Source organism: Podarcis erhardii (assembly GCF_964252035.2).
Source record: "Podarcis erhardii genome assembly, chromosome: 9".
NCBI lineage: Eukaryota > Metazoa > Chordata > Lepidosauria > Squamata > Lacertidae > Podarcis > Podarcis erhardii.
Window position 1 is genome coordinate 54372456 of NC_138512.1, and position 27680 is coordinate 54400135.

Below are 27680 nucleotides of genomic sequence, written 5' to 3' on the forward strand. Positions count from 1 at the left end.
ATATATTAGAATTCAAGTTACCTGGACATTTAGTATTAAACTAAAGGCTGCTGTTGATTCTTCTACTCGGCAGACGCTGATAGAGACATCTCTTTGCTCCTACATTCCTGTGCTGAAAGGTGTGTGGGTGGGTGTGGGGGTGTACGTGGGGGAGGGAGGGAGGGAGGGAGGGAGGGATTGAACAATCTGACCAAAAGAGTCAACAAGGGCTGTGCTGCGACATTCCCTGCCTTCTGAAGGGAAGGGCCATAGCTCAGTGATTGAGTATTGGGTTCAATTTCCACCATTTCCACGTAGGATTGGGAAATTAAAAACTGTGATTGCTTCTACATTGTCAGAGTAAGACAGCACTGAAGTAGATGGACCAGTGGCTCAGCAGGAGAGGTGGCAGGGTTTATGGAATCCCCAGCTATTTCACTTGTGGCCTATGGACTGGCTGTTGCGCATTACAGCTTGTGAATATGGAGTGGCCATCTTAGAATCATAGAATTGTAGAAGGGACCTCCCCTTGCTATGCAAGAATGTCAACTAAAGCATCCATGACAGAGGGCCAGCCAACCTCTGCCAAAAAACCTCAAAGGAAGTGTTGTGTACTGAGTCAAAGGATTTTATATCTGTATTATTATTGTCTGTATTTGCATTAGGGTAAAGTAATTGCCTTTTGGTTCCAGAGGGTACAGCTACTATTGGTTCATTTAAGCTGCTGTATTTGGATCCTCTGTCTTATTGGTTTCCTCCAAAAGGCAGGACTGTGATTGCCTGATATTGTTCCTTCCAAAATGTATCCTTTCTAGCTAGTTCCCTGTCCCTATAAATGTAGCTCTCCCCTCTTCAGGTCTCAGTCTTGTTGCTTAAATAAAGAAGTGTTACTAGAGAACTGTCTCCAGCATATTATGTCAAGAGAGCTGAAATCACAAACCCCCGTCACAACAGGAAGGTGAATCTACCACCTTCCAATGGAGTCCATTCCACTGTCGAACAGCTCTTACTGCCAGAAAGTTCGGAATCTCCTTTCTTGTAACTTGAAGCCTTCTGGAGCACAAGAAAACAAGCTTGCTCCATGTGACAGCCTTTTAGATATTTGAAGATGGCTGTCATATATCTTCTCAATCTCCTCTTATCCTTGCTAAACATACCCAGCTCCCTCAACTGATCCTCATAAGGCTTGGTTTCCAGACCTTTGATCATCATGGTCACCCTCTTCTGCACATGTTCCAGCTTGTCCATATCCTCCTTAAATTGTGGGGCCCAGAACTGGACATAGTATTCCAGTTGCTGTCTGAGTAAGATAGAATAGAGTAGTACTGTTACTTCCCTTGATCTGTACACTATACAGCCCAAAAGAACATTAGCTTTTTTGCTGTTGCATCACACTGTTGACTGGAGTAACTTTTGCTTCAGAATGCTACATCATTATAGATTCTCAGCACATGCACTCATACTAATTACTGCTCATTATAAACTCTTGACAATGGACTTTTGCTACTAAGTGTTTGATGGTTTCTTGCAGATACTAACCTGGAAGATCTGGTTTTAAATTCCTGGCAGAATGACTTGCTTTGAGCCATGGCTCCATATGCCTCATTTCCCTGTGATTAAATTTGGATAAAGACAAAGGCCTACTTTGTCAGTGATGATTTCTAAGCCCTTTTGAGCACTGGATGTGATATCTATCTACTTGTACCCACCTTCTTTTGGTATAGCCTGCCATCCCATAATTTGTTAGATTAATGTGTTAGTGTGGTTCTGCTGGTTGAGAATGGAGTAATAATGGCTGAATAGAGGTATAGAAAAATGAGACTGAGCGCTAGGAAAGCACTCAGTGGCTGATAAATATGTCCTTTGTTCATTCCTGTGTTGGGATCCTTTGGCAAGATTAGTGCAAATTTACCTTTCTTTCTTTAAAAACAAACAAACAAAAAACCTCTTAATGCCTGTAAGGTAAATAGTTAAAATCAGTAGATGCCACCCTCCCCAATCTATTCAGTGATCACAGAGCACCTCAGATCAATTGAGTTTGCTTTTCTTAGCCTTATTTTTTCAGAGCCTGATTGAATAGAAATTCTGATGCAGTGTCCATCCACAAAAATAACTTGAGGCATGCTGTGTGCCCTAATTTGGGGGCTGTTGTTGCTTTCATCCAGTGGCCTGTTAGAGAAAATTTGGCTCTTGTTGTGGCATCCGATTATTGGATACAAGCATCCATTGTGCTTTGTTGTATCTATGGGAAGTTGTCCTGGCAATAATGGCTACCTGACAAGTACTTGAAAACAGGATACATTAAGAAGATTGGTCTCCGCTGAGGAGGAAAAACACTTTATTAATGTCAGTTGTGCTTGATTATGTTAGAACAGTGGCTTACTTTTTCGACACCCCCCCCCCACTTCACCCACCCTTCCAAGTAAGGAATAAATAAAGGAAGACAATTTCAAACGTTTCCCTAGGAGAAGGTGATGTTTACTAAAGCATTTGGTTTGAGAAAATGCATTATTTGTGTAAAGTCCAGGAGCCAATGTTCTCTAGCCTTGGCCTTGTAGAAGGTTGGATTGATTGGGTTCTGTTCTTTCCGCTTGAAGCAATTGGGGCATCCAGTGTTCTGGACAGAAAGCCTTGAGAACTGCCGGCTGTGGTGTGACTAGCCAAGCTGCTTTTGAATTCTCTAATAATCAAAGTCTAAAATTGGCTGCACTGTGAAATGTCAGAAGTATCATCCTCTCCAAAAGAGAAAATTAGGGCAGTTGGATTTGGTGACAGTTGCTGCATTGTGGGCTTTGGAGCCTTGAAAATCAAATCCCTGATTTTTATATCTGGCATTGATTTCTTGTACAGAGTTCAGTGTAATCAGTAAAGGAAGGTGCCGCACAAGCCACTGAATCTAACAGTTTTGCTACTGATGTCCTCCCACAGTTGGATAGCTTTTAGAGAAACTTTGCAGAGGAGCAAAAACATCTATGGATATTTCTGTAGCCTCATCTGTGTTTCATCTGTTAATATTTTCACATTATTTGATAAACATTTGTTAAAGTGTTTTGCCCAGACCCACAGAGCCACACAAACAATTCCATGGGAATTTGGATTTCCATGTCCCATGGGTAAACCTCATCTGAAAGCAAGGGCAGTTTCAGAAGCAGTTTGTGAACTCTCAATCTCTCTCTCTGTGCCCGCACACATTGTTGAAAGGGGAAAAGGAAAGTAGAAAAAATTACTGGATGCCTGCAAGCTCTTGAGAATTCCTGAAGCAATCCTTGATGCTAGACTACACATTTAAAATAGAATCTGTTGCTTATAACGTGGCTGTTCCTTGAATGGAGTGCTTTCGATTGTTCTGAATGAAAATGAAAGATGAAGGTAATATATCATAGAAGTCTCAGACCTTTCAAGGAAAAAAATAGTTCATTGATCAAAGACAATGTTATTGTGTGATCCTCTCCAACCACTTACCAACTTTTCTCTTTTAAGTATTTGCATTGCCTTGAAATATGCATACATGGGAGCAATTTACAGTAATCTTAACATTCAGATCTAGTGCATACTTTATGTCTGGTGGATTATAAACCAAAGTACTGTTCAGCTTAACTCCATATAAGATTCTTTCTGTTTAGTGCTTTTGATAACCTGATTGCAACAATTGACAACAAGGATAAGGTAATCTATGGCTCCTAGTCAATGTAGCTTTGTATCCTCTCCAGTATCAGTTCCTGGGGGACTTGGAGTGCTGTCCTCCTTGTGGGCTTCCTATAGACATCTGGTTGGCCACTGTGAGAACAGGATCCTGGTCTAGATGTGCCTTGGGCCTGATAGGGCTCTTGTGTCCTGGGGGAGGGGGAGGGGCTGCTCATAGACATGAAACAGACAAGCACAAGACTTAACACGATGTATCTGTTGTTGGATGGTACTTGGTGAAGGTAGGGATGCAATTTGGACGCTCCTCACCTTTTAAAAAAACAAGCTGGCACATACAGGAGCAACCTAGAGTTTTCTTCTTGTCATGCATGTTCTGTGTGTCTGGAGCAGGGGTTAGCAAAGTTTTTGTGGCTTGGGTTGGTACACAGTCCCGCAGACACCGCGGTAGGCTGGAGTGTGTGCGTGCACACGCATGCACAAACGCTATTTCCAGCGCTCTTTCTAGCGCTGAGGAGGCATGCGCAGCTTCCCATTGGCTAAAGGAGCTTCCTGCAGCCTATGGAAAGCCGGCCAGAGTCGCAGAAGGCAGTCCCTGCTCTGCTCCGCGCCGGTTTAGTGCGGCCCATGGGAGCCAACCGAGCAGGCGGCAAGGGTCCCCGAGCAGTCGGCAGGGGTCCATGGGCCGCTTAAACGACCCCCATGGGCCCCATGGGGACCTGATTGTGCACATGCAGTACCAAGATGGCATAGCAAGCAACAAGACAAATAATCAAGAACATTAAACTCATACATCCCTCTTGCCGTGCGGGTCAAGCTGTCCCAGTACTGATGAGCGCATGTGCAAATCCAGCCAAACTGCCCTGCTGATGGAAAACTGATAAATAAAGTGAAACCATCTGGCAAGGAAGGGCCCTTGAAATAAATAAGGAAAAGGGTTGAGCAGCTATTAGACTCCCACCCTTCTTCCACTCAGGCTTATAACCTGTCTAGACCAGAGGAGAGCAGAAGGTAAATTGGAGTCCACTGGTAGATCTCTGGGCAATTTGAAATAGATCTCCAAGTATTTTTGGCTTCCAGTTTCAAATTACAAAAAGACTTCTCCCCTTTTTTTGGATAATTTGCAGAAAACCGGAGTGTATTTTTGTGTGAAACGATTGCAAGGCCAATTCTGATAATGAAAGCAAATATTTGGTCTGGGATATGTGCCTCACAGGCATTCTGTTCCTTTTTTACACCAGCCCTACAAGCCACTCTCTTGCATTTGACTCTAGTTGGTGAAACTTGAGGGTCTAGACTAGATAAAAAACAAAAAACTAAAGCAAGTAGATCCCAGAAGTCTGGCCACCCTCTGGCTCAGACTACTTTTGCTTTAAAAGAAAATGCAAACAAGGAGAAACAAACCACAGAATTCCTTTTAACTGTTGGCTTGGCCATGAGAAGTTGTAGAAGTTGCAGAAATGCCAACCTGATTGCATTTCCTGGTTTGCCATACCTCTGGCAACTTGACCTAAAGTACCATTTGCCGTGCCCTGCTGAATAAATCTTGGAAGTTGCGGTGTGATTGCTTAATAACAGATGACTCAGAGGAAATCATGAGCTATTCTCAGACAAGCAAAAAATTAGGCTAAAGTTCAGAAAATAATTCACTTGTAAATTATTTGCTCCATCACAAGTAATTGCAGCACTCTTTGATACCTTTGTTTGGCTAGTTATAATATACTCGGCTTGGTTGCACTCCAAGCTGGCTTGATTTCAGGAACCCATAGTGGCTTGCCACTTACAAGTTTTCCCCCTCTCCTTACCTCCCACCTCAAGAGGATTTATGTACAGTTGTACCTCGGGTTACATATGCTTCAGGTTACAGACTCTGCTAACCCAGAAGTGGTACCTCTGGTTAAGAACTTTGCTTCAGGATGAGAACAGAAGTCATGCTGTGGCGGTGTGGCGGCAGCAGGAGGCCCCATTAGCTAAAGTGGTGCCTTAGGTTAAGAACAGTTTCAGGTTAAGATCAGACCTCCAGAAGGAATTAAGTTTTTAACCCGAGGTACCACTGTACTTTAACATGGAAGTTGTTAGCAAAACAATTCTAGGCCATCAAACAGATCATGTCATACAGAAACTTGGTATAAGTCTCTCCTAAAACTCTTCCCCTCCCTGCAAGTGTTATGCATGTCCGGGCACATTAAGAGTTCCTATAAATTCTGCTGTATACAAAGTGACGCTGAAAGAAACTTGGATAGGAGCAGTGAGTGGGTGCCGAAGTAATTCACACTAAAGGTTCTAGATTTCTATGACAGAAACATGCAACGGGGAGCAGCGGAGATGAGCTTCCTAGCTCCACCCTCCCTTCACTCTTCTCATTGCCCTCCACAAGTTAAAGGCAGATCTTCTGAAACTGAAAGCTTTAGATCCCTGGAAAATAAGAATGTTAGAACCCTGGGAAACCAGTGTTTTATAATGCTTAGGGAGCCTCCATGAGGACAGAAGGCTCCCCATTTCAGAAGAGTTGCCATGCACTATTCTAGGTAAAGGTAAAGGTACCCCTGCCCGTACGGGCCAGTCTTGACAGAGTCTAGGGTTGTGCGCTCATCTCACTCTAGAGGCTGGGAGCCAGCGCTGTCCGCAGACACTTCCGGGTCACGTGGCCAGCGTGACGAAGCTGCTCCGGCGAACCGGCACCAGAGCAGCACACGGAAACGCCGTTTACCTTCCCGCTAGTAAGCGGTCCCTATTTATCTACTTGCACTTTAAGGGTGCTTTCGAACTGCTAGGTTGGCAGGCGCTGGGACCGAGCAACGTGAGCGCACCCCGCCGCGGGGATTCGAACCGCCGACCATGTGATCGGCAAGTCCTAGGCGCTGAGGTTTTACCCACAGCGCCACCGGCGTCCCTCTATGCACTATTCTAACCCCACCCTTACCCCCAGCAAAATTGGTTTAACAAGTTGGATTACTTTGCAGAGCTGGTATCTCAGGTCTGCAATCCCATCCATCCCCTTCAGTGTGGGTAAAATAATGCTGAACTGCAAAGGGAGGAGATAGTGTGAAAGACTGACGCACAGCCCTGATAAACAAACCACAATGTAGCCAATAGCCATGACACCTGAATTGGACCAGTGTCTTGTCAAAAGTCACGCAGTAAATACCTAAGAAGAATTGAAATGGGAATCTCCTAGCTCATTCTCTTGTCCACTATACTAAGCCTTGGCTCCATCTGCACTGTATATTTAAACACTATTATACCACTTTAAACAGTCATGATTTTCCCCCAATGAATCCTATTTTTGTGGGGTGCTGAGAGTTGTTAGGAGACTCCTGTTCCCCTCACAGAGCTACAGTTCCTAAAGACGTTTAACAGTCAATCCCTCTTACAAGGGAACTCTGAAAACCTTGGCTCTGTGCAGGGAATACAAGTGTCTCGTAACATCTGTCAGCACCCTTAAAAACTACAGTTCTTTGGGGGAAGCCAAGACTGTTTAAGGTTGTTTAATACTGCTTTTGATGTATAGTGTGGATCGACACTTAATCTAGAGTTTAGGGTTTAGAGACAGCACCCTGGCACAATAGCTAAGTTTATTCTGCTTAAAGAAAGTTGTGAATTAAGTAGATCTTTCTAAGTCACCATGGCAGATGGTTAGAATAAAGTATTTATAGGAACTTCAAATATGCAAGGGGCACTATGTACATCCCATGATCATGTTTCACTTTGCATCAGTTCTTGTTTTATTCTCACGCTAATAAAAGATATGGTTATTCCTGCTAAAATTATTAATCTATTTATTATTATTTTCTGCAGATCACCAGAAATTGGAAAGAGAAGCTAGAATCTGTCGCCTTTTGAAGCACCCCAATATCGGTAAGAATGTGGACAATACACAGCCATGTAGAATTTTTTTTACAGGACAAATGCCACAGTATTAGTCTCAGAGAAATAAGGCAGACCAAAGAGATGAGTTTGTGCTTGTACTGATGTGATCTAATACCAGTGTCGGAGCATTAAAACTTTTAATTTACTAAGGAATTTCTGCATTTGTTGAGAAATGCAAATATTTCACATTTCAATAGGGAAGGGATGCAAAACCTTGGCCCTGTTGATATTGCTAGACTCTAGCTTCAATCATTCTTGGCCAGCATGACCAGTGGTGAGTGATCAAGGGAGTTGTAGCCAACAACATCTGGAAGGGCAAAGGTTCCTCACCCCAGATCCAGCTGTGCTACCCAAGGAATAAAGAAAGGGAAAGAATGGTTAAGTGGCTAGGTGTTAGAAATTAAAAGGACAGCTCTGACAGCTCAATGAGATGGAATTTTCACAACTCTATCAATACCTAACAAACCTCCCACCCATCCCTTTTCTTACCTTTTCACCTGTCTTATGCAGGGGCTATAAGCTAATGTGGCAATGTGTGGCAATCAACCATATCAGCACAGTTGTCTGCAATATAGCAAGAGTTTTAAAATCGCTACAGTAGAGCTTCTTCTTTGAATTAGAGGGTATAAGTCGAACTAGGCTTGTTTTCATTGCTGAATTTGAACAGGCTTGGAGGGAACAGGACGCATCCCATGGCCTGTGTGGAACTTTCTGAAGCATTTGTAGCAAATTGTGCTCATGTTTCTTTTTTGCTTTGTGCTGTTGTTTTTTCATTGTGTTGAGATAAAAGCATTGTCCCTAAGCTCTGGCATATTATCTTATGCTTTCTAGGCCAGTTGTTTGGGGTTTTGGTGGTTTGTGTCACTTTGAAGATGCTCATGGACCTAGCGAAGTCATTGCTCAGCTCTGGGCCTCTGGTGAACACTTCAGCAGTTCTTATGTGTGTGGTGATGTTTGTTTTGAGATTGCAAGGCCTTAGCCGAAGTCCATGAGAATTTGAAGTTGGTGGGCAGTTCAAAGGCAACTATCTGCTGCTATCTTGCTGTTTAGTTTGAAAAAAAAGATATATGCTTTTGAATGTGGCAATAAAAGCCCATTGTTTTTCATTTTGATGTGTACTGGCTAACTCTATGGGATGACTATGTTGTCTGAAATTTGCAGCAATACAGTTTAGTGTGGCAGTGTCAGAAATGTCCTGTTCTACTTTATTTATTGCCTCTAAGCCCTTGAATGAAATGTTTGTAGGGGGCCATCTTCTGTTTCTCACCTTGCTTCTGTTTGGGCAGGAAGAAAGTCAGAGATACTCGAGGGAGGAAAGGACCCCCCTTACCTTACAGCATCTTCTCACTGCGGGTGCACCCTTCCTCATTTGTTTACTGTATGTGTTTATGGGAAGTGGATTCTGTCCGCTGGCCACATCTGTTGATGTATCCCTGCTTAGCCATGCACCCTTGGCAGTCACACATTTAGCACTGGTGAGAAAAGGACAGGTGTTTGCACAGCTTCTCTACCCTGGACCAGTCAGCGTTCCCAGTTTAAAGGAAGAGCTTTATCTATATACATGTGTGTGGTTCTTTCTCACGGACACCGTATTTGTGGCAGCTACAGGAGGGGTACCTAATGGGCTTGCTGGGTATGTGGCCAGCAGGAACAATCCTGTTCCCCTTTCACACATTAATGTGGGAAGGGTGCTTGTATGTACACCCACAGTGAGAGGCTGCTATAAGGAAGAGAGGGAGCTTTTTCTCTCATCCCTGACATCCTTCAACATCTCTGGCATTGGTGCTTGTAGGCCGGTCACTTGCTCTCAGTCCAACCATCCCCATTCATACTGATCTTCGGGGGATGCAGCTGATCAAACATCTATACAGAAGATGGAATTAGATTTGAGGCCTGCTTTATTACAAAGCTAATATTTGTCTATTTGGATAATACACAAATGACTTTATAAGTATGCATTGGTTCTTTAGAGATTTGGACTTTCTGCATTTAAATAATATTATTTAATATTAAAAAGTGATGGAACCCTCAGAAGAATCAAGCTGCTGTTTAGCCAGTGTTTTCTTTTATGTATTCTTTTACTTCATAAAATTTATAAACCGCTTAATTGTAGAAAAACCTCAAAGCGGTTTACAAAAACAACAAAGCAGTAAGATTATTGGTAATACTGCTATTGCAACAGCATCGTTTATCTGGTAAAAATTTTGAGCCCGCTTGCAAAGCTGCCAAGCCTCATTAAGTTGGAATAGGAGGATGGATATTTTCTTTATTGCTTACTGCAAAAATAAAGATACTAAAGTAATGTTTCATTGCATTCTGCCAACCAAGAGCTGGTTAGCTCTCTCCACTAGATTCGGGTGAAGGGTCTTGGAGCCCTGTCACCAATTCCTCCATCTCCCTCTCATCTCTATTGGTGTTACGCTGAATTCCTTCCCCCCGGCTGGTCCCCTCTCCGGCATCGCCCTGGAGCCCTGCCTCCGCCTCTCGCTCTGCTCGCTCTGATGTCAGTTCCCTGACATCCACCTCCCTCCCAGGACCCCCTCCACCCCCGGCCTGACCCTGTGACATGACCTTGTCCGCTTCTTCAGCCGACGATGCAGGGAATCCCCAAAAGGAGCTGCTGTCGTCGTCCGAGAACTCAAACCCCGCTTCCCACCCGTCCCGATTCCTCACGGGAGGGGCTTCCCAATCTGATTCCTCCTCTCCTGATGATTCTCCTCCTTCCTCTGGGGAAGCTGGAAAACCCACAAAATCCTCCTCCTCCTCATCGGTGGTGGCAAATTGCTCCTCCCAGAATCGCTCCAGGGGTTTGGGCTTCCTCGGATACCTGTTGTGGAACTCTTCCACCAGATATTCATCATCTATTTCCCCCACGGGAACCCACGTGTTTTCTGACTCGGGTTCCCCCTCCCAAGCTACTAGGTACTCCACCTGCTGCCCCCGCCAGCGCGAATCCAGGACCTCCATTACCTGGTGGTGGTGTTCCCTCTCTTCCAGTTGTGGGTGTGTGAGCCCTTCCCCTCCTACCCCCCGGACCCTCCGCTCCCCCCTGTACGGTGAGAGCAGTGACCTATGAAATACCGGGTGGATTTTCATGCTGTCTGGCAACTTGAGCCGGAATGCCACCGGGTTCACTTGGTGTGTCACCTCAAATGGTTCCAGCCGTCTTGGCCTCAGCTTCTTACACCCACCCTTGAAGGGTAAGCCTTGTGTGGATAACCACACCCGGTCCCCCACCCAAATGGTCTCCCCTTCACGGCGGCGTTTGTCTGCTTGTCTCTTGTACGCCTCCTTGGCCCTTTCCAATATCTTAAGCTGCTGGTGCAGGGCTTCCATTTCTTCCACGAACTGCTCTGCGGCGGGCACGCTCCACCCTTCCTCCCCCCTCCCGGGAAAGGCCCTGGGGTGACACCCATAATTAGCCAGGAACGGGCTCATCCCCGTGGACACATGCTCCGCGTTGTTATATGCAAACTCTGCCAGTGCTAGCTTTTCTACCCAATCGTTCTGTCTCTCGTTGACGTAACAGCGTAGATATTGCTGTAAAATGCTGTTTGCCCTCTGTGCTTGCCCGTTGGTTTCCGGGTGCCTCGCCGTCGAGAATCCCACCTCCACCTGCAATAAGTTCATAAGCCTCCTCCAAAACCTCGAGGTAAATTGTTTCCCTCGGTCAGAGATAACCCTCGAAGGAGCCCCATGCAACCTGAAGATGTGATTCACGAACAACTGGGCGGTTTCCTCTGCAGTCACTGCATGAGAGCACGCTATGAAATGGCACATTTTGGTTAGCAGATCCACTACTACCATGACTGCTGTCTTCCCTCTGGATTTGGGTAAATCTGTCATGAAATCGATAGACACCACCTCCCAGGGTCTTCCTGGTGTGGGTAAGGGTTCCAGTAGCCCTGCCGGGGCTGCCCTCTCTCCCTTGGCCCTTTGGCAGCGGTCACACCCCTGTACATACTCTCGTACATCTTCCCTCACCCTTGGCCACCAAAACTCCCTGGTGACCAGTAACATGGTCTTGTGTTGCCCAAAGTGCCCCGCTGTTGGGTTGTCGTGAAGCTGTTTGAGCACCCTTTCCCGCAAGGCCTCCCCGGGCACATACATTGCTCCCTTGTAATACAGCAGTCCTTCCCTTTCCTCAAAACCTCCCCGGTCTCCCCCAGTTCCCCTGAGTTCCCTGATTCTGGTTTGGGCGAATTCATCTTGGCGAATTAGCTTGGTTAGTTCTCGCTTCCCAACCAATGTCCCCCCACAAACCCATCGTTCCTCAGGGAACACGTGTCGAGCTTCCGGTGGTCCTTCTCCTTCCGTGTACTCCAGTTTCTGGGAAAGCGCGTCTGCTCTCACGTTCTCCTCTCCTGGCACGTACTTGATCTCAAAGGAGAGCTTGGAGAACTCCTGTGCCCACCGAATCTGTCTCTGGTTGAGAACTCGCGCTGTTCTCCAGTATTCCAAGTTCTTGTGATCAGTGCAAACCTGAATCTTGTGCTGAGCCCCTATTAGGAGATGTCTCCACTGGCGAAATGCTGCATAAATAGCTAACAGTTCGCGATCATACACCGTGTAGTTCTGTTCCGATTTATTCAGCTTCCTTGGGAAGAAGGCGCACGGCCTCCAGGTGTGTTGGCCCGGTCCCGGCTGGAGTAACACCGCTCCTATCGCTCTGTCCGATGCGTCGGTCTCTAGCCTCATCGGCTTCTGCAGATCCACGTGCAGGAGCTGTTCCTCCGAGGCGAACGCCTTCTTTAGCCTTTCGAAGGATCGTTGGGCACTTTCCGTCCAGACGAACTTCTTTTTGCTACTGAGGCAATCCGTGATGGGCGCGGTCAAGTGAGCGAAGTTCTTGATGAACTTCCGGTAGAAGTTGCTCAACCCGAGGAACCTCTGCACATCCTTCCGGGTTTTGGGGGCCTTCCATTCCAGCACCGCCAGCACCTTGCCGGGGTCCATGGCTAGGCCTCTGTCTGACAACCTGTATCCCAGGAATTCCACTTCCTTGGCGTGAAACTGGCACTTTTCCAGCTTGACCCACAGCTGGTGCTCTTGTAGCCTTTTCAGCACTTCCCTGACGTCCTGGACATGCTGTTTTTCATTGTCCGAGTAGATCAGGACGTCGTCCAGAAATGCTATGCAGTTCTTGTACAGCAGGGGACCCAGCACATGGTGCATGAAGCTTTGAAAACAGGCTGAGCCTGATTGTAATCCAAATGGCATGACCAGGTACTCAAAGGCCCCTAGGGGGGTGAACATGGTGGTTTTCCATTCGTCCCCCTCCCTCATCCTAATCAAATTGTATGCTCCCCTGAGGTCCAGCTTGGTAAAGATCTTCCCCTTCCTTACCCGGGTTAGAATGTCATCAATTCTGGGCATTGGGAAGGTCACGGGTTCCTATACGAGGTTCAACCTTCTGTAATCCACGACGAGCCTGGGCTGATCCGTGTTTTTTTTGTCCACAAAGAACACAGGACTGCCCCCCACTGCCTTAGATTCCCTTATGAAACCCCTCTTTAGGTTCTTGTCAATAAAGTTCCGCAACTCCTGCATCTCCCGGTCTGACATGGCATACAGCTTACCCACTGGCAGCTGCGCCCCAGGGAGTAGGTTGATTTGGCAGTCAAAGGGCCTATGTGGCGGCAGCCTGTCCGCTTCCCTCTCGCTGAAGACCTCTTGTAAGTCCGCGTACTGTGGCGGCACTTCCGCTCTCTGCTTCAGAGTAGTTGCTGCCACTCTGGCCAACCTCACTCTGGGCTTCACTCCCCCTAGACAGTGTTCCAAACAGTGTGCTGACCCGAAGGTGACTGTCTGTTGATGCCAAGCCACCACTGGATCATGTAGCACTATCCAGCTCATGCCCAGTATTATAGGGGGTCCCGCCAGTGTGGCCATGTGGAAGGCAATGGTTTCTGTGTGCCTGGACACACTCATTCTCATTGGCGGGGTTTGATGCGTTACCTCCCCTCCCAGCAGCTCCCTGCCATCTATCGTGGTCACTTGGAGTGGGAAATCAAGTGGCAACAGGTGGATCTGGTGCTCCATTGCAAACTCCTTGCTAAAAAAATTACAGGAGCTGCCTGAGTCCAGCATTGCCTTCACCTTGACTGGGTGTCCATTTGGGAGTTCTAGCACCACCTCTATCGCTATAGAAACCTTGGATGGGTCAGGTTGGGGCACTTCTGTTAGTTGTTCGCTTGGCTGCTGCGCCCCCCTGTGGGCAGTCAAGCGCTGGCGTTTCCCTGCACCTTTTCCTCTGCCCCCTCCTCCTGATTTCCAGCGGCTCCCACCATCCCTTGCCAAGCCTTTCTTTGTGGACAGACCCTGGCAAAGTGTCCTGGCCGTTGGCAGAGGAAACATTTCTTGGTGCTTTTCCCAGCCTTTCCTTCCCTTTTGCCTCCTTGGTGGGCGCTCAGAACCTCGCGTGCGCGCGCCCCATCAATTTCCATTGGCACCACGTCATCGGAAGGCTGCTTTGGCATCTCAGGAATGCGGTAGTCAGGGCAACGCTCTCCTCTCCCTTCCCGCCTTTCCAAAGCGCGCGCTTCCTGGCGAGCGCCTATCGCCATCGCAGCTTTCGTCAGCTGATCCATAGTCTCCGGTCGGGGTGCGCGGGAGAGCTCATCTTTAACGGTTGGGGACAACCCCTCCTCAAACAGCATCCGTATGGGGGGGGGCTATCTAGATCCCATTCGAGCCTGTGTATTAACATCGCAAAGCGGGACCAATAGTCTCTAACGGAAAGATCCCCCTGCCTGCATCTCATCAGCTCCCTTTAGGTCAGACTCTCCCCCAATTGGCTTGAATACATAGCGTCCATCGCCTGAAAAAACTTCCTGACGTCCTTCATGGCGGGGTTCTGCGCGGCCATTAGGGGTCTAACCCATTCCCTCGCGCGGCCCTCAAGGTGCCCCACGATATACGCCACCTGCGCTGCCTCGTCAGCAAAGTCATCATGCTGCAGATGCAAGGCGTACTCTATTTCTGTTCGGAATCCATTATATTCCTGGGGCTTCCCCCCAAATTTGTGTACCAGTCCGGGCACCTTTTTTGCCACAGGGGTGGATCTAACCTGCGCGTCCTGGGTGCGCCTCTCATCCAGCCGCGCCATCAGCAGTGCCACATGCCGTTCCAGCTCCTGGTTCCTTTTCACTAGGTCCTGCGCCCCCGCAGCTTGCTCTGCTGCCCCGGTGCCTCCAGTCTGGCTCATGTTTCCACTGCTTGCGCACAAGTAACAGCAGTGACTGACGGATTGCTGTGATGGTTGTAAGGGGTTACTTGTGCGTAAATTGCCTTCAGTTTAGTCAGTTTGTTTGCTCAACCATGTTCAGGGTTAGAGCTCGCCCTCCGTGACCTGATGGTCACTTGCAGAATCCGTCAGTGGGCGTTTCTTGAACCTCTTCCAGCATAAAAGCTGTTTGACCCCAAGTCTCCTCCTATGTTCCCTGCACGGAACGCGTCTGCGCAAGTGAGGGGAAGGCAGGGGCGTGCCAGCGCTCTCTCCACTAGATTCGGGTGAAGGGTCTTGGAGCCCTGTCACCAATTCCTCCATCTCCCTCTCATCTCTATTGGTGTTACGCTGAATTCCTTCCCCGCGGCTGGTCCCCTCTCCGGCATCGCCCTGGAGCCCTGCCTCTGCCTCTCGCTCTGCTCGCTCTGATGTCAGTTCCCTGACAGCTACGTAATTATTAGGCTGTGTGTCAGTATGGTTTTTAATATGTTTTTATCATTGATGTTCTGTAAAGTTTTTCTAACGTTGCAAACCACCCTGGGATCTTCTAATAAAGGGTGATATATAAACTGAATAAATAATAATAACAGATCTATTGTGAGATCAAACATTCAATCTTTGGTGTGATCCTACTCAGAAGCAAGCCCCATTGAGTTCAATTGGACTTCAAGGTAAATTGATTGCCATCTTAGTTTTCTTTTTTCCCATTAAAAGAAGGTATTTGGCCACTTTTAACCACACACCATGTCTGGAAGAGAGTAACCAAAGCAGTGTCTAATTCCCAGCTATGAAGATTAGGGTTAAGAGGAAAAGATCATATCACAGAACCATTACCGTACTAGCTAGGCATGAAATTATATGCATGCGATAAGGGTGCGCAGGGTAAACTTGTTTTTCAGGTGAAGGCTTCTTTTCCCTCATGCGTTGATCTCTTCTATGATTTTGCCGGTTAGGTTTGCTTTGTTTATTTTTTTCAGAAGCAATTAAAGCCTTTTAACAATGAGGACTTGGGAAAAAATGAGGGAGGCAGAGAAGGTAAAAGGGAATCAACTGCCTGATTCTTAATGTCCTCCCTTCTGCTGTGTACAGAGGGAAATAAACAGTTAGTTGACTTTAGTGATACTCTCTGGTGTATGAAAGATATGTCGTTCATGTGTATCATTTCCTCTCAAATTTCTTTCCTCTAGTCTAGACCACTCCAGGGTGCTTCCCCTCTGTCCCCAGACGGTCTCCATAGGAACGCATTGATTGATTTTCAATGCATTCCTATGGGAAACCGTGCTTCGCAAGAAGAAAAACTCGCAAGAAGAAAAAACTTGCGGAACGAATTAATTTCGTCTTGCGAGGCACCACTGTAGAATTGCCCCTTCTTTCCCCTTGAGCCCCTTGTGCAGCCTTAAAAGTTTGTTCCAAAGGGTTGGGAGATCCCCTGGAGCTGATTTTGAGGGCACACTGGGAGAGGAGTAGGAGAAGAAGTCCTGTTGCAGAAGCAGAACTTTGTTTCCAGAGCATGTGATTTAACCCTTACAATTCTGGCATGCTCACCCTGATACTCACCCTGCCTTACCTTGAAGCTATAGCTTAGAAAACCTTGCTGCAGTCTGTTTTTAAATACTATTTTTCTTCTTCTTCCTGGGCCTAATTGCAATTCCAGAAGCCTGATTAATGTTCTGGCACATTTGAACACTTTTTTGGCTACTTGATCCAGTAGAGAAATGGCGTGACTTTACCAGTGCTAGAATGTCTAACCCAAATACTGTTTAAACATGTTAAACAATGGGTTTTGTGAGTCCCTGATTGAAAATGGCAGTATGCTTAACTACAGAGCACTTCTAGATGCATGTGTGCGAGCATGGATGCCTCGGAGCCTCTCACAAAGCTTAATGTGCCATAGAGCAGAGCAAGTGCGCCAGCTACTATTTCAGATAAAATGTCTGAAATGAAAGGAGCCAGAGTTGCATCTTAAAGGCATATCCAAAGAGACAGGAACAAATGCCACGGAGCAGTAATAGCTTCTTTCACTGAGAGATGACCTCTGCTATCCATTGTACTTCGAAAAAATGCAGATGACACTCGGTTACCATAATCCTGAAGAACCTTGTTGTGTTTAGCTATCGGCCCTCCAGCAATGAGTTCTGTGTTGTGTGTTCCAGCAAGCTCTCTTTGAAAGTAACACACATGCTGTACTGCCTGCTAGAAGCATCAATTTAATAAGAAAAGAAAGATGTAGACTAAATCCTTGGATGTTTCTACTGACCTATTTGTTTTCTTCTCATACAATTTTTGTTTACACACACACACACACACTCTACACACAATTCCCCCCCCCCTCGCAACATTGCTTTCACGGTTGAAAGTTAAACTGTGAGTGGTTTTCACCATGTCCCTTCCCCAGCCCTTGTATAGTTTCCTCCTCTTGTGTTCGTGAAACAATGAAATAATAATAATTAATAATAATAATAAATTTATATACCACCCAGCTGCCTGGGTTGCCGGAACCACTTTGGGTTGCTTCCAACAAATTAAAACATCAAACACAATAAAACATCACACACATTAAAATCTTCCCTATACAAGGCTACCTTCAGATGTCATAAAAGTCAGATAGTTGTTTATTTCCTTGAGATCTGAAGGGAAGGTATTCTGTTTTTTTAGGGTATGTTCCTATTTGTAGTTGAATGAACGAATGAAGCTCAGAATACATTAACTTCTTACAAGGTGTAATTTTTAATAGGATATATTTTGATCAATCAAGGCTGCAATTCTAAGCACATGTACGAGGAAGTAATTCCATTGACCTTGAAGGACTCTGCTTCTGAATAAACATGCTAGGCAGGGACCTTATACCATGCAGGCATGTTGAAAACAGGTCTCCTAAAGAAGCCACAGACATTATGCTTTTGGGGCATACTTTTCCATTGGAAAAAAAATATCCAGCTTTGACTTTAAAACCATTGCCATGTTTAATTCACTGCACATCCTAGCATTTCTATTTAAGCCACTTCAATAGGGCCTGTGTCACTGAAGTGCTTTGAAGGACGAGGTACTTGCTCGTGGAAGGTCGTTCTTGCAGCAGAAGGTCCCGAATGCTCTTTCATGTCCCACTTGTGGGTGACTAATAGGCTGATGCTCAGCAAGTCACTCATTAACCAAATGAAAAACAGCCAGCGGACTTGATGGGATACCTGCCGAAGTCTTCAAAGTGGGTGAAACTGAACTTACACAACAACTTCACAAGCTCATCGAAAAAATTGGGAGAGAGAAGAGATCCCAGCAGACTTTAGGGATGCCAAAATTATCAGTCTCTTTTTAAAAAGGTGACAGAACTGATTGCGGAAACTATCGAGGCATCTCTCTATTAGCTGAGGGTGGCAAAATTCTTGCAAGGATCTTAGCAAACTGTCTCTTAACAATATCCAAGGTGACCTACTGCAAATGGCATTTTGAGGAGATGAGATAGAAGCCTTAGTCTTTTACCTTTCACCCCCATGGTCAAAGTGTTCCTCCTGTAAAACTAGTTGTTGTTCAAGACTTTTATATTGCCAGGGCAGGGTTGAGTTTGAAAGGGATTTGGGGACAGTCATAATTCTGAGTCTCCCCCTCACTTGAAAAACTTATGACATTGATCATATTTCCTTTACTGTTATAGAAACTAAACCAGGTCCAAAAAGCTATTTACAATATTCAAACACTTCTGCCAGTGCTCCACTAGAAGCCTGCAATGGAGCTGAATGGTTCTGAGTTATCAGAAATAGAGACAGGTCTATGGAAAAAAACCACATTTCACTAACTCACTTCCACGCTTTTCTCCCTAGCAATTAGGACTAAGGATTTGCACTTGTTTCCCACAAACAGAAGTAGTGTGCTGTGCAAGGGCCTGTCTGGCCCTTGCTTCCATTAAAATATAGTGAGAGTTGAGTTCTCAAAAAACATGTGCATGTAATTACATCTTTGTTACTTATATCATATGCTAGAATTGTGTTTAACGACCTAATAATAATAATAATAATAATAATAATAATAATAATTTATTATTTATACCCTGCCCATCTGGCTGAGTTTCCCCAGCCACTCTGGGCGGCTCCCAATCAGTATTAAAAACAATACAGCATTACATATTAAAAACATCCCTGAACAGGGCTGCCTTAAGATGTCTTCTGAACGTCAGGTAATTCTTTATCTCTTTGACATCTGATGGGAGGGCGTTCCACAGGGCGGGCGCCACTACCGAGAAGGCCCTCTGTCTGGTTCCCTGTAGCCTCACTTCTCGCAATGAGGGAACCGCCAGAAGGCCCTCGGCGCTGGATCTCAGTGTCCGGGCTGAACGATGGGGGTGGAGACGCTCCTTCAGGTATACAGGACCGAGGCCGTTTAGGGCTTTAAAGGTCAGCACCAACACTTTGAATCGTGCTCGGAAACGTGCTGGGAGCCAATGCAGATCTCTCAGAACCGGTGTTATGTGGTCCCGGCGGCCACTCCCAGTCACCAGTCTAGCTGCCGCATTCTGGATTAATTGCAGTTTCCGGGTCACCTTCAAAGGTAGCCCCACGTAGAGCGCATTGCAGTAGTCCAAGCGTGAGATAACCAGAGCATGCACCACTCTGGCGAGACAGTCCGCGGGGAGGTAGGGTCTTAGCCTGCGTACCAGGTGGAGCTGGTAGACAGCTGCCCTGGACACAGAGTTAATCTGCGCCTCCATGGACAGCTGTGAGTCCAAAATGACTCCCAGGCTGCGCACCTGGTCCTTCAGGGGCACAGTTACCCCATTCAGGACCAGGGAATCCTCCACACCTGCCCGCCTCCTGTCCCCCAAAAACAGTACTTCTGTCTTGTCAGGATTCAACCTCAATCTGTTAGCCGCCATCCAACCTCCAACCGCCTCCAGGCACTCACACAGGACCTTCACCGCCTTCACTGGTTCTGATTTAAAGGAGAGGTAGAGCTGGGTGTCATCTGCATACTGATGAACACCCAGTCCAAACCCCCTGATGATCTCTCCCAGCGGCTTCATATAGATATTAAAAAGCATGGGGGAGAGGACAGAACCCTGAGGCACCCCACAAGTGAGAGCCCAGGGGTCTGAACACTCACCCCCCCCCACCTTCTGGACACGGCCCAGGAGGAAGGAGCGGAACCACTGTATAACAGTGCCCCCAGCTCCCAGCCCCTCTAGACGGTCCAGAAGGATGTTATGGTCGATGGTGTCAAAGGCCGCTGAGAGATCCAGCAGAACTAGGAAACAGCTCTCACCTTTGTCCCTAGCCCGCCGGAGATCATCAACCAGCGCGACCAAGGCAGTTTCAGTCCCATGGTGAGGCCTGAATCCCGATTGGAAGGGATCCAAATGGTCCGTTTCCTCCAGGCGTGCTTGGAGTTGTTCAGCAACCACCCGCTCAATCACCTTGCCCAAGAATGGCAGATTTGAGACTGGGCGATAGTTGGCCAAATTGGCCGGGTCTAAAGATGTTTTTTTAAGAAGCGGTTTAATGACCGCCTCTTTCAGCGGGTCTGGGAAGGCTCCCTCACAGAGGGAAGCATTCACCACCCCGCAGATCCCATCGCCCAGCCCTTCCCGGCTCGCTTTTATCAGCCAGGATGGGCAAGGATCAAAGAGACAGGTGGTCGGTTTCACTCGTCCAAGCAGCCTGTCCACATCCTCGGAGGTAACAGATTGGAATTGATCCCATGTAACAGGACCAGACAGAACTCTAGCACTCTCCCGCCCTGGCCCTGCTCCCACGGTGGAGTCTACCTCCTTCTGAATCTGAGCGATTTTATCTGCAAAAAACTTTGCAAAAGCATTGCAGGAGATCTTGGGGTCCCTACCAGGCCCCGGTGGTACAGGTGGTTCTGATAGATTGCGAACCACCTGAAAAAGTCTCCTGCTGCTGTTTTCTGCAGATGCAATGGAGGCGGTGAAGAAGGCCCTCTTCGCCGTCGCCATTGCCACTTGGTAGGCTCGACGTTGAGCTCTAACCCGTGTCCGGTCTGATTCAGAATGAGTTTTCCGCCACCGGCGCTCTAGCCGTCTCAACGATTGTTTCATCACCCTCAGCTCCGGGGAAAACCACGGGGCTGTCCGGGCTCCATGCAATCGGAGAGGGCGCTTCGGAGCCAGACAGTCAATAGCCCTGGTTAACTCCGCATTCCAGCGGGCCACCAGGAAATCAGCTGAAAGCTAAAGAACGACACATTTCTCATGAAAGGTCAGTGTTGTGTCATCTGCTATGTTAATGTAACTTCTTTTGTAATGAAGCAAGTGTTTTCAATCACTTGAAGCTGGTCGCTGATCAATTAGGTTAGTGTTGATTTATAGATAGGTTACCGGTGGTAAAAGTGAAAGAGCTGTTCTCAATAAGTGATGAAGTGATGCAGAGGACCTCAGGAGTATTGCTATATGGGTTGTGAATGGGTAATATTCCTTTAAGGATTTGATTCCATACAATAGGATAATAATACCTTTTGATGTTGTAACTGAGATAAAATCAGGGTCACTGGCCGTTATAGTATCTACCAATCATTCTAGCAGGTAAGTACATACTTAGGTTGCAGTTACTTGGTAGTAATCCTATTGAACTCAATGGGACTTTCTTCTGATTAGATACTGACATGTTGATTATTTTTATTAAGCCTGTGGTGTTCAAGAGTTCTTAACCATTTCCTCAATTGTGACCTTAGGATTATCTGCACTTAAGATCATTAACTGACTTAAGAGTAAATTCTCAATTCAAGATAAATATAGTCTACTCAGAACTGTAGGCCAGAAACATAGTCCAACTGTTTCGTTGAAATTGGCCCGAAATCATATAGATGTCAGTTATTTTGTTTGGTAGAATTATACCTCAGTTAAGATATTTTGGACCAAAATCAATATCCACCCAAAGTTTTAAATACCTAATGCCTTCAGCTATGAGGTGAGTGTCCAGAATATGCTTAAACCTCTTCCTTTGAAATCCGTGCTCCCTCAAAGTGATGGAGCAGTCTGGCATCTGAGATTTTGTCCAAAATGGAACCAGATATAAACAGAGGGTTTTAAAATAAAACCAGGTCAGACTTATATAGGAATGTTACTATGAATGTACTAGTGATGACTAAAATTGTACTGGCAAGGCATTAGGAGTAGTATACTGTTCCATCTTTGAGGGAACACCTCAAAGAGGTCTGGCAACAAGTCAGAACAGAAAATGAATGTCATACTCTTAAATCAGGTTAGAAATAGGCTTGCCATCACACAGGATCATGCAGATAAGTGACTGAGATGTCTTAATTACTGGAATGAAAACTGTGAATGCGGGCATTCTGCAAATCATTTTATTTTCTATTTGGGGGAAAAAGAAAAATAAGAAAGTGGTACATGGAACTCCTCAATATGCACAATGCAATGCTGAACTGACACCAGCAAGGAGGTGCCAGCTCAATGTGAGACTTCACTTCTGTCACCCTCATGCTTTATTAAGTCATTGAACATTCCTGTTGCCAGCTGTCAGTTTGATGGATTCTGGAAGCATTTCCTTTATCTGGGTTAGTGAAAATTCGGCTTCTGACATTGTTGTGTGGGAATTGGCTGCAGAGCACTGATAACTGGAAGTACAATACCAAATATAGCAACAGCCCGTTTTCCTCCCTTCGTCCTAAGACAAATGCTCTTGCATCCTCTGAGCAGCTTCTAAAAAGTGTCACTTCACAAAGGTTTTCATACATTGTGTGTGTGTAAATGTGAAGGGGAGTGGGGATGAATTCTGGCCTATTTATGAAAAAGCTACGCCCATTTAAGAAATTCTGCCCTACTTATGAAAAACTTGTGAATAAACTGAAAATATTAAGGGGCCAAGGTAAACAAGATTTGACTATACCAATAGAAGAGGCACTCACATTTGCAGACACATGATTGCAAAATGTATTTGCAAAGGTTTATTTTCTGTTTCTGTATGGATTTCGGTTAACAATGATATAATAATAGTTGCCAATCTGTCTCTGTGAAAGTGCTGTTGCTTTAAACACTGTGTGCAAGTTTATGTCAGGGTTCGGCCCTGCCCAGACCTGAAACCTGAGGTCTCCTCAGATGTGGAGGAAGGAGAGCTGCCACCCCCACCTACCCTACCAGCAAATCTTCATATATGTTGATGATCCTAAGGAACCATCAGACCTGGACATCCTTGTTGAAGCTACAGCTTTCATCACAGATTCAAGTTCCAGCCTCTCCTGAAAATGCTGAGGATTCAACCTGGGACCTTCTGCATGATAAGCAGATGTTCTGCCGCTGAGCCACAGTCTTTCTCTGTGTTGACTGATCTCGGTTTCTTGAAAGAAGCACATGTGTGGTCTAATAATGCCAAGGTTGCAGGTTTGACCCTTGCATAGGACAGCTGCTTAGTCCTGCATTGCAGGGGTTTGGACTACTAGAGGATCCTCAGGGCCCCTTCCAACCTGTACAATTCTCAAATGCAAAAATGAAATATTATTTGAAATTATTTTTTAAACCTCTTTGTTAAGAATCTTTTCTTTCTCACTTCTAAGTATAGCCAACTTCTTTCATCAGCAGAAGCTATTTCTAGCCTCAGCTTCATCTTAGATGTTTAGATATCGCTTAAAAGCAAGACCAGAGCCCTCCAAATTTCTTAATTTGTTGTTATCTGCCAACTAACCATTTTAGACTCAGGTCACTGGACCATGGCGTAGATATGCTGAAAAGGTATTTCAGTGATTCCCATGTTACACTCCTCCTGCTATAAGCCCTTTTTTTGATGGTTAATTTTGAGACTAAAGACACGAACTCCCTTATTCACGAGAAAATCCTGCTAAAATTCACAGGACTGCCTCCTGAGTAAGGGCTTTTAGAATGTTGGTCTTTTCACCTGGTGTTGTGTACAAGAATACCCTTTGCAGACATGGTTAAAGTGTATCGAAAGCAAACCCCAAATGCTATCAAGTGAGAACTTCCAAATGGAACAACAAAAGGCGGGTTATTGTTCCTGGGGATTTGAAGGCACTTAGCTTTTTGGCTTATACCCAAGGAAACCAATTATCTCCTACTGATAACATGCTCTAGAGTGTAATTATTCTTGATGCAACTATATGTACTTGGAAAAAATATTTTTAGTGGGCTGAGTTGTTCCCCAGAATATTTAAGTGTGCTGATATTTAAAACGTGGATGGTCACAAGTAAAAGGATTTGTATAAGTAAAAGAGGCTCACCACATAAACATGCTTGGTGAATATATAAGCAAGTAGCCAGTACTTCCTTGTATTTATAATGGGGGAAATGTCTGCTCCGCCCATGATCTCTACATTCTAGTTCAGGGATGGGGAGCTTGTGGCCCTTCAGATATTACTATATTACCAATAGTCCCAGCTAGCACGGCTAGTGGTCAGGGATGATGGAAGTTGTAGCATAGCAATATCTGGAGGACCACAAGTTTCCCTTCCTTGTTCAAGAATGGAAAAAACCCCACTTAGATTCTTTTTCTTTTGAGAGGGTGGGGAGGAAATGCAAAGTCTTTACATGTCTTTCCTCGGCCAGAAATCTTCAGGATCTTACTATCTCATTGCCTGCAGTTTGTTATTAAACATGCCACCCTATTCACAGCTTTTACAACAATTTATTTAGCACTGGTAGTGTGCTGGGTGCTTTGAATTTTAAAGCTTTGGAATAACAAGTAGGCATGCTGTTATTGTGAAGTACTGATTCATTTACTTTTACTCCAGCAGAATATAGTAACTTGTTCTCTTACGTTTTAAACTTTTAAGGAGAATGAAATGTAAAATACTCCTTTCTGGAGCAGATTGGCCTACAATGCTTTCAGTTACAACGTTCAGCAGTGCTTTCTTTCTGGGAGTACTCAAGGGTACTTAGTACAGTGCAACCTCGGTTGTTGAACGCTTTGGAAATCAAACATTGCGGCTTTCGAACGCCAGCAACCCAGAAGTGAATGCACCTCGAAAGTCAGTTTTAAAATGTGCCTCGGAAGTCAAACAGCTTCTGAAGTGTGTTTCTCCATTTTCTCCATTGCAATTGCCGACTGGCAATTGCACCTCAGTTGTTGAACGGTCTTCTGGAACGGATTATGTTCAACAACCGAGGTTCCATTGTACTTGGCGCCTTTTTTCCCCTAGAAGAAAAGCACTGCCATCTAGTAATTTTATGGTGATTTAAAAAAAAAAATCAATTACTTGTATGAGTACGAAATATAACTTGTTAAAATGCTCACTTCATTAGGAATTTGCATAGATTATTGCAGAAAAGTAGTTTCAACAATATTGCATGTTCAAAATAGGTTGAAAATTATGGTGAAATCTTGTGTTTAATGTGCGTTTGGGAAAGCACGGCACTTTTAAGAATAGTTTCTTTCCATATTTAAAAAAACCCAAAAAGACGAAAAGAAGCAAAAACTCAGAGCATATACACCTATACATTTGGTTACAGCAAACACTAGAGCCGAACAACAGAAAATCTCCCACAAACTTGCAATCCACATAGCACACAAAGTGAAGCAACCAGTGAATGTTGCAGTGGCAGGCTCCAGCCAGCATAGACAGTAGTCAGTGATAATGCAAGTTGTGGTAGCACAACTTCGGAAAGGCCTCAGATTCCTCCTCCTTGTAGGAAGGTTTCGGTGCATATGGGGAACCTTGAGGAATCATGGTTTCTGAACCCATGGAGAAGAGACTCTGAATGTAGTTCTATGCATTTGGCATAGTGGATGGCGTTGTTTCCTGACCTTACAGAGGACATCCGTAGGTCGTTCTGCATTTGTTAAAAACGCCAGAGTAGATACTGAAAGGATTTTGTGATTTCTTATTTTTTAATTTGTCAGCAAGGAATTTAATCTCTTGACACCACTATTTGCCTCAGATTTTTAGGCTGTCTTCCTGGAAACGTCAGTTCAGTTATTGGTATCTTTACCTTACGTTTTCCATGGTTTAAGAGAGAGATCAAAAGAATTTATTGAGTTTTTCTGCAATCTCCTTATCCTCCTCCAAGACAGTTGTAGCACCTTTGTCAGCCAAAGGTCAAACCACCTCCTTGGTTAGTTGCCAGATTCTGATGTATTTAAATATGTTTAATTCCTCAAATTCTTCCCTTTTGTTCTTTATTGTGTGCTTTTGCCATTTGTGATCTTTTGTTGCCCTTATTTGACCAAGACTTTCATTTCCTCAGAAAAGGTCTTGACTGTCTACCAGCTTCCTTACTCATTAACCACTCTAGTGTCCTCTTGGACTTTGTGGTATTCTTCATTCTTTGTACTGTACATTTTACTTGAGCGTCTTATTAGTTTTGGCTAACCCCCAAGCATTCTGGGAAAATTTAACCCTCTTAACTTTTTTTTCAACTTTCTTTTTAACAATTCCCTCATCTCCGAGAAGCTTTCTCTTGAAATAAACATGACTGTGTTGGACTTTTGTCTTAATTGTTCATTTACAGTTGAATTTAATAGCACTGTGCTCACTCTTCTAATCAGTTCCACAGCAGTTATGTCTGCATGCCACTTAGACTTACACTGAAGATAAAGAAACATGGAACAAAGCAATTTAAAAACACAATAACAGCAGCTAAAACATAAAAATTGGTTTTTCATTTGTTTGCTTAAAATAATCCTTAATAAACTTAACTTTGCTTAAGTGAGACTCCTTTGAGTCTGACTTAGTTGAATATCACCCAGTATATAGAGGGTGAGTCTTTTAAAAGAGGCCCTATGGAGCATGTGTACTCTGTATCCATGGGGACTCTTTTAAAGGGCTGACCCTGTATATGAGAGAGAAAAACTGGTGACATAATCGTACCTTGGTTGTCGAATGCCTTTGTACTCATACGTTTTGGCTCCCAAATGCTCAAAACCCAGAAGTGTATGTTCCGGTTTTTGAACATTCTTTTGAAAGCTGCCTGTCCAGTGCGGCTTCCGCTATTGTTTCTGGCATGCCTGCGCAACTGGGAGCCAATCGGAAGCCGCGCCTTGGTTTCAGAAGTTGAACGGACTTGTGGAACGCATTGTGTTCGAAACCCAAGGTATGACTGTACATGAAAGATATATTGACTCCAATTAATGATGATCAAGACTGAATAGGGTTTTAGTAACAAAGGCAAATGGAGTTTTTTTTTAACACTTCTGAATGCCTAGTGTCTGCCTTTGGAGAGGAAGAAATACATTTTGCTATGTTAATTGGGCTTTGGTGTTTTATGTGTACCAGATTGTGCTTTATTGTTTCGCTGTCAGCATGGCTATCTCATCTGGTTCTGGAATTTAATAAGAAGACAATGGTAATATTTTTAATGAGTAGACAACTTTTTAGAAATTTTGGACGGACATCATCTCTAAAGATTTGGATTTCCAAAATAGCTTACAGTGGTGCCTCGCGAGACAAAAATAATCCGTTCCGCGATTCTCTTCGTCTAGCGGTTTTTTCGTCTTGCGAAGCAAGCCCATTGACGGCTTAGCAGATTAGTGCTATTAGCGGCTTAGCGGATAAGCAGATAAGCGGCTTAGCGGCTTAGAAAAAGCCCATAGGAAATTCGTTTTGTGAAGCACCTCCAAAACGGAAAACCCTTTCGTCTAGCGGGTTTTTCGTCTTGCGAGGCATTCGTCTTGCGGGGCACCACTGTACTTTCCTATTTTAAAAAAATCACGGAATTGCCACATTCTGTTAAGTGTTAAAAGACCATCTATAATCTGTCACTACAAAATTCTTTGTGTGGTAAAACAGTTCTTTACTTGCTTTAATTCTCATTGATTATAAAAACTTAGAATTGTGACTTGGGATGGAGTCTGTATCTGAATAAATATATTAATGTTACCAGTTCCAAGGTGCCAAACGGCACACTAATACAGTGGTACCTCGGGTTAAGTACTTAATTCGTTCCTGAGGTCCGTACTTAACCTGAAACTGTTCTTAACCTGAAGCACCACTTTAGCTAATGGGGCCTCCTGCTGCTGCTGCACTACCAGAGCCCAACTTCTGTTCTCAT

The 27680-nt window shown here is 45.1% G+C and overlaps 1 protein-coding gene across 10 annotated transcripts in view; it reads left to right on the plus strand.

The window, feature by feature from the left end:
* Nucleotides 1–27680, plus strand: part of CAMK2D (calcium/calmodulin dependent protein kinase II delta) — a gene marked incomplete at its 3' end in the record, with an annotated part of 146648 nt that overhangs the window by 46446 nt on the left and 72522 nt on the right. For all 10 annotated transcript variants that reach the window (XM_081876975.1, XM_081876982.1, XM_081876976.1 and 7 more), the window contains exon 3: nt 7420–7479. In XM_081876975.1, coding sequence (XP_081733101.1) covers nt 7420–7479 — 60 coding nt within the window. The remainder of the gene's footprint in view (nt 1–7419; nt 7480–27680) is intronic.